The following is a 1,358-nucleotide window of genomic DNA, read 5'->3' on the forward strand; positions in this document are numbered from 1 at the left end:
TTCCATGATGGTGTAGAATATGGTATTCAAAGCCAATCATATGGTAATTTTATTCAATAATTAATACTATGTATTTGATACATGTTATATAAATGGATTGCTTTCTTTATGGGTGACTACACTTTTTAAAGAGTGTCTATAGTGTATACTTTGGAAGATTGTTATCATTGCTTACCATGACATGCAAGAAGCATAGTAACATTGTGAAATAGATGTTTGGATGTTTGCCTACTTTATCACTCTCTCATCACACAAAGATTTCATGTCCTATCTCTTAACACAAGCAAGAAGATTGTTTTCAAAGTATAAGAAGATTATTTTAAAAGTACATTTTACCTCTTCATTTCTCACGATATACACTGTCAATTGCCAGATAAACAATTTAGAGTGACAATATGACAAATATAAGAGAGCTTCACAACAACTCAAAGTTGACCAGTAATACACAAAAAGACAATCACCAAATGCCATATGAGGCAATTTCAATTAACTTTTAAATAGCTTGTGTCATCAAATACAAGCTTTCATCAATAATCCTTAAAAGAGAAATTTCAATTCTTGAACAAAGACTTCAAGCATCTACATATAACTGAAATCCTTATTTCTTTCAATCTCAATAAAATAATTTGAAAACTTGAAATAAGTCCCATCAATCCATATGTGATGCATCGTATCACCCATCCATGCTTTTGGATACCTGGAAAGCAGGTCATACATTAGTAAATACTTTTCATGAATCACTTACGTAGTATTTCACAAGACTTACTTAGTTGGTTCCAAGTATCAACCAACTGTGGTACATGGCCAGTGTTGTCTACTTGTGTTTTTTGGCGATCTTCTTGGTGCCATCCCTTTTGCATCTATGATATGCAAGAGGAATCACATTTATCTCCTCTGAGTTACTGAGTAGAGACATGGAAATGCCCCCTATGAACACCTCCCCAATCTCTAGATATTGCAAACTGTCGCTCAAGAGAATTTGAGTATGATAATTGAGTTTGTGTCACTAATGAGAGAGAAAGAAAGCTTGATGAACATCTTCTAGAGGCCGAATTAGGCCTAGAGACAAAACAACATACATGTGTGTGTCCTCTGAGAGGGAGCTGCCATCGTGGTGAGACGGCTTATTCGAGCCAAGTTCACAATAGGAAGCCATCAAGTCAATCAAAGTAGGAAGCCATCAAGTCAATCAAAGGAGCCGGCATGCCATGGATGAGAGGAGGGGAGAGCTTGCCTAGGGTGTGAGAGGGGTGGTCAACATATAGGATGTGAAGGGTACCTAGGAAGATTTCTATAATGAGTTCCGTGGCCATTGACTCTAGATAACCCCACTGGGAAGAAAATTGCACAGAAAGCTC

The 1,358-nt window shown here is 36.8% G+C and overlaps 1 protein-coding gene across 1 annotated transcript; it reads right to left on the minus strand.

Annotated features, from left to right (window-relative positions):
• Window positions 1-457: 457 nt before the first annotated feature.
• Window positions 458-1,156, minus strand: LOC147455220 (uncharacterized). The gene is made up of 4 exons (XM_086515223.1): window positions 1,080-1,156; window positions 938-962; window positions 767-860; window positions 458-697 (listed from the first exon to the last, which is right to left on the minus strand). Exons 1-4 carry the CDS (start codon window positions 1,154-1,156, stop codon window positions 552-554), a joined length of 342 nt encoding a protein of 113 aa, XP_086371349.1. The 3' UTR covers window positions 458-551.
• Between the last annotated feature and the right edge of the window lie 202 nt (window positions 1,157-1,358).

Source organism: Adiantum capillus-veneris, chromosome 6 (assembly GCF_014529385.1).
Source record: "Adiantum capillus-veneris isolate H3 chromosome 6, ASM1452938v2, whole genome shotgun sequence".
Taxonomy (NCBI): domain Eukaryota; kingdom Viridiplantae; phylum Streptophyta; class Polypodiopsida; order Polypodiales; family Pteridaceae; genus Adiantum; species Adiantum capillus-veneris.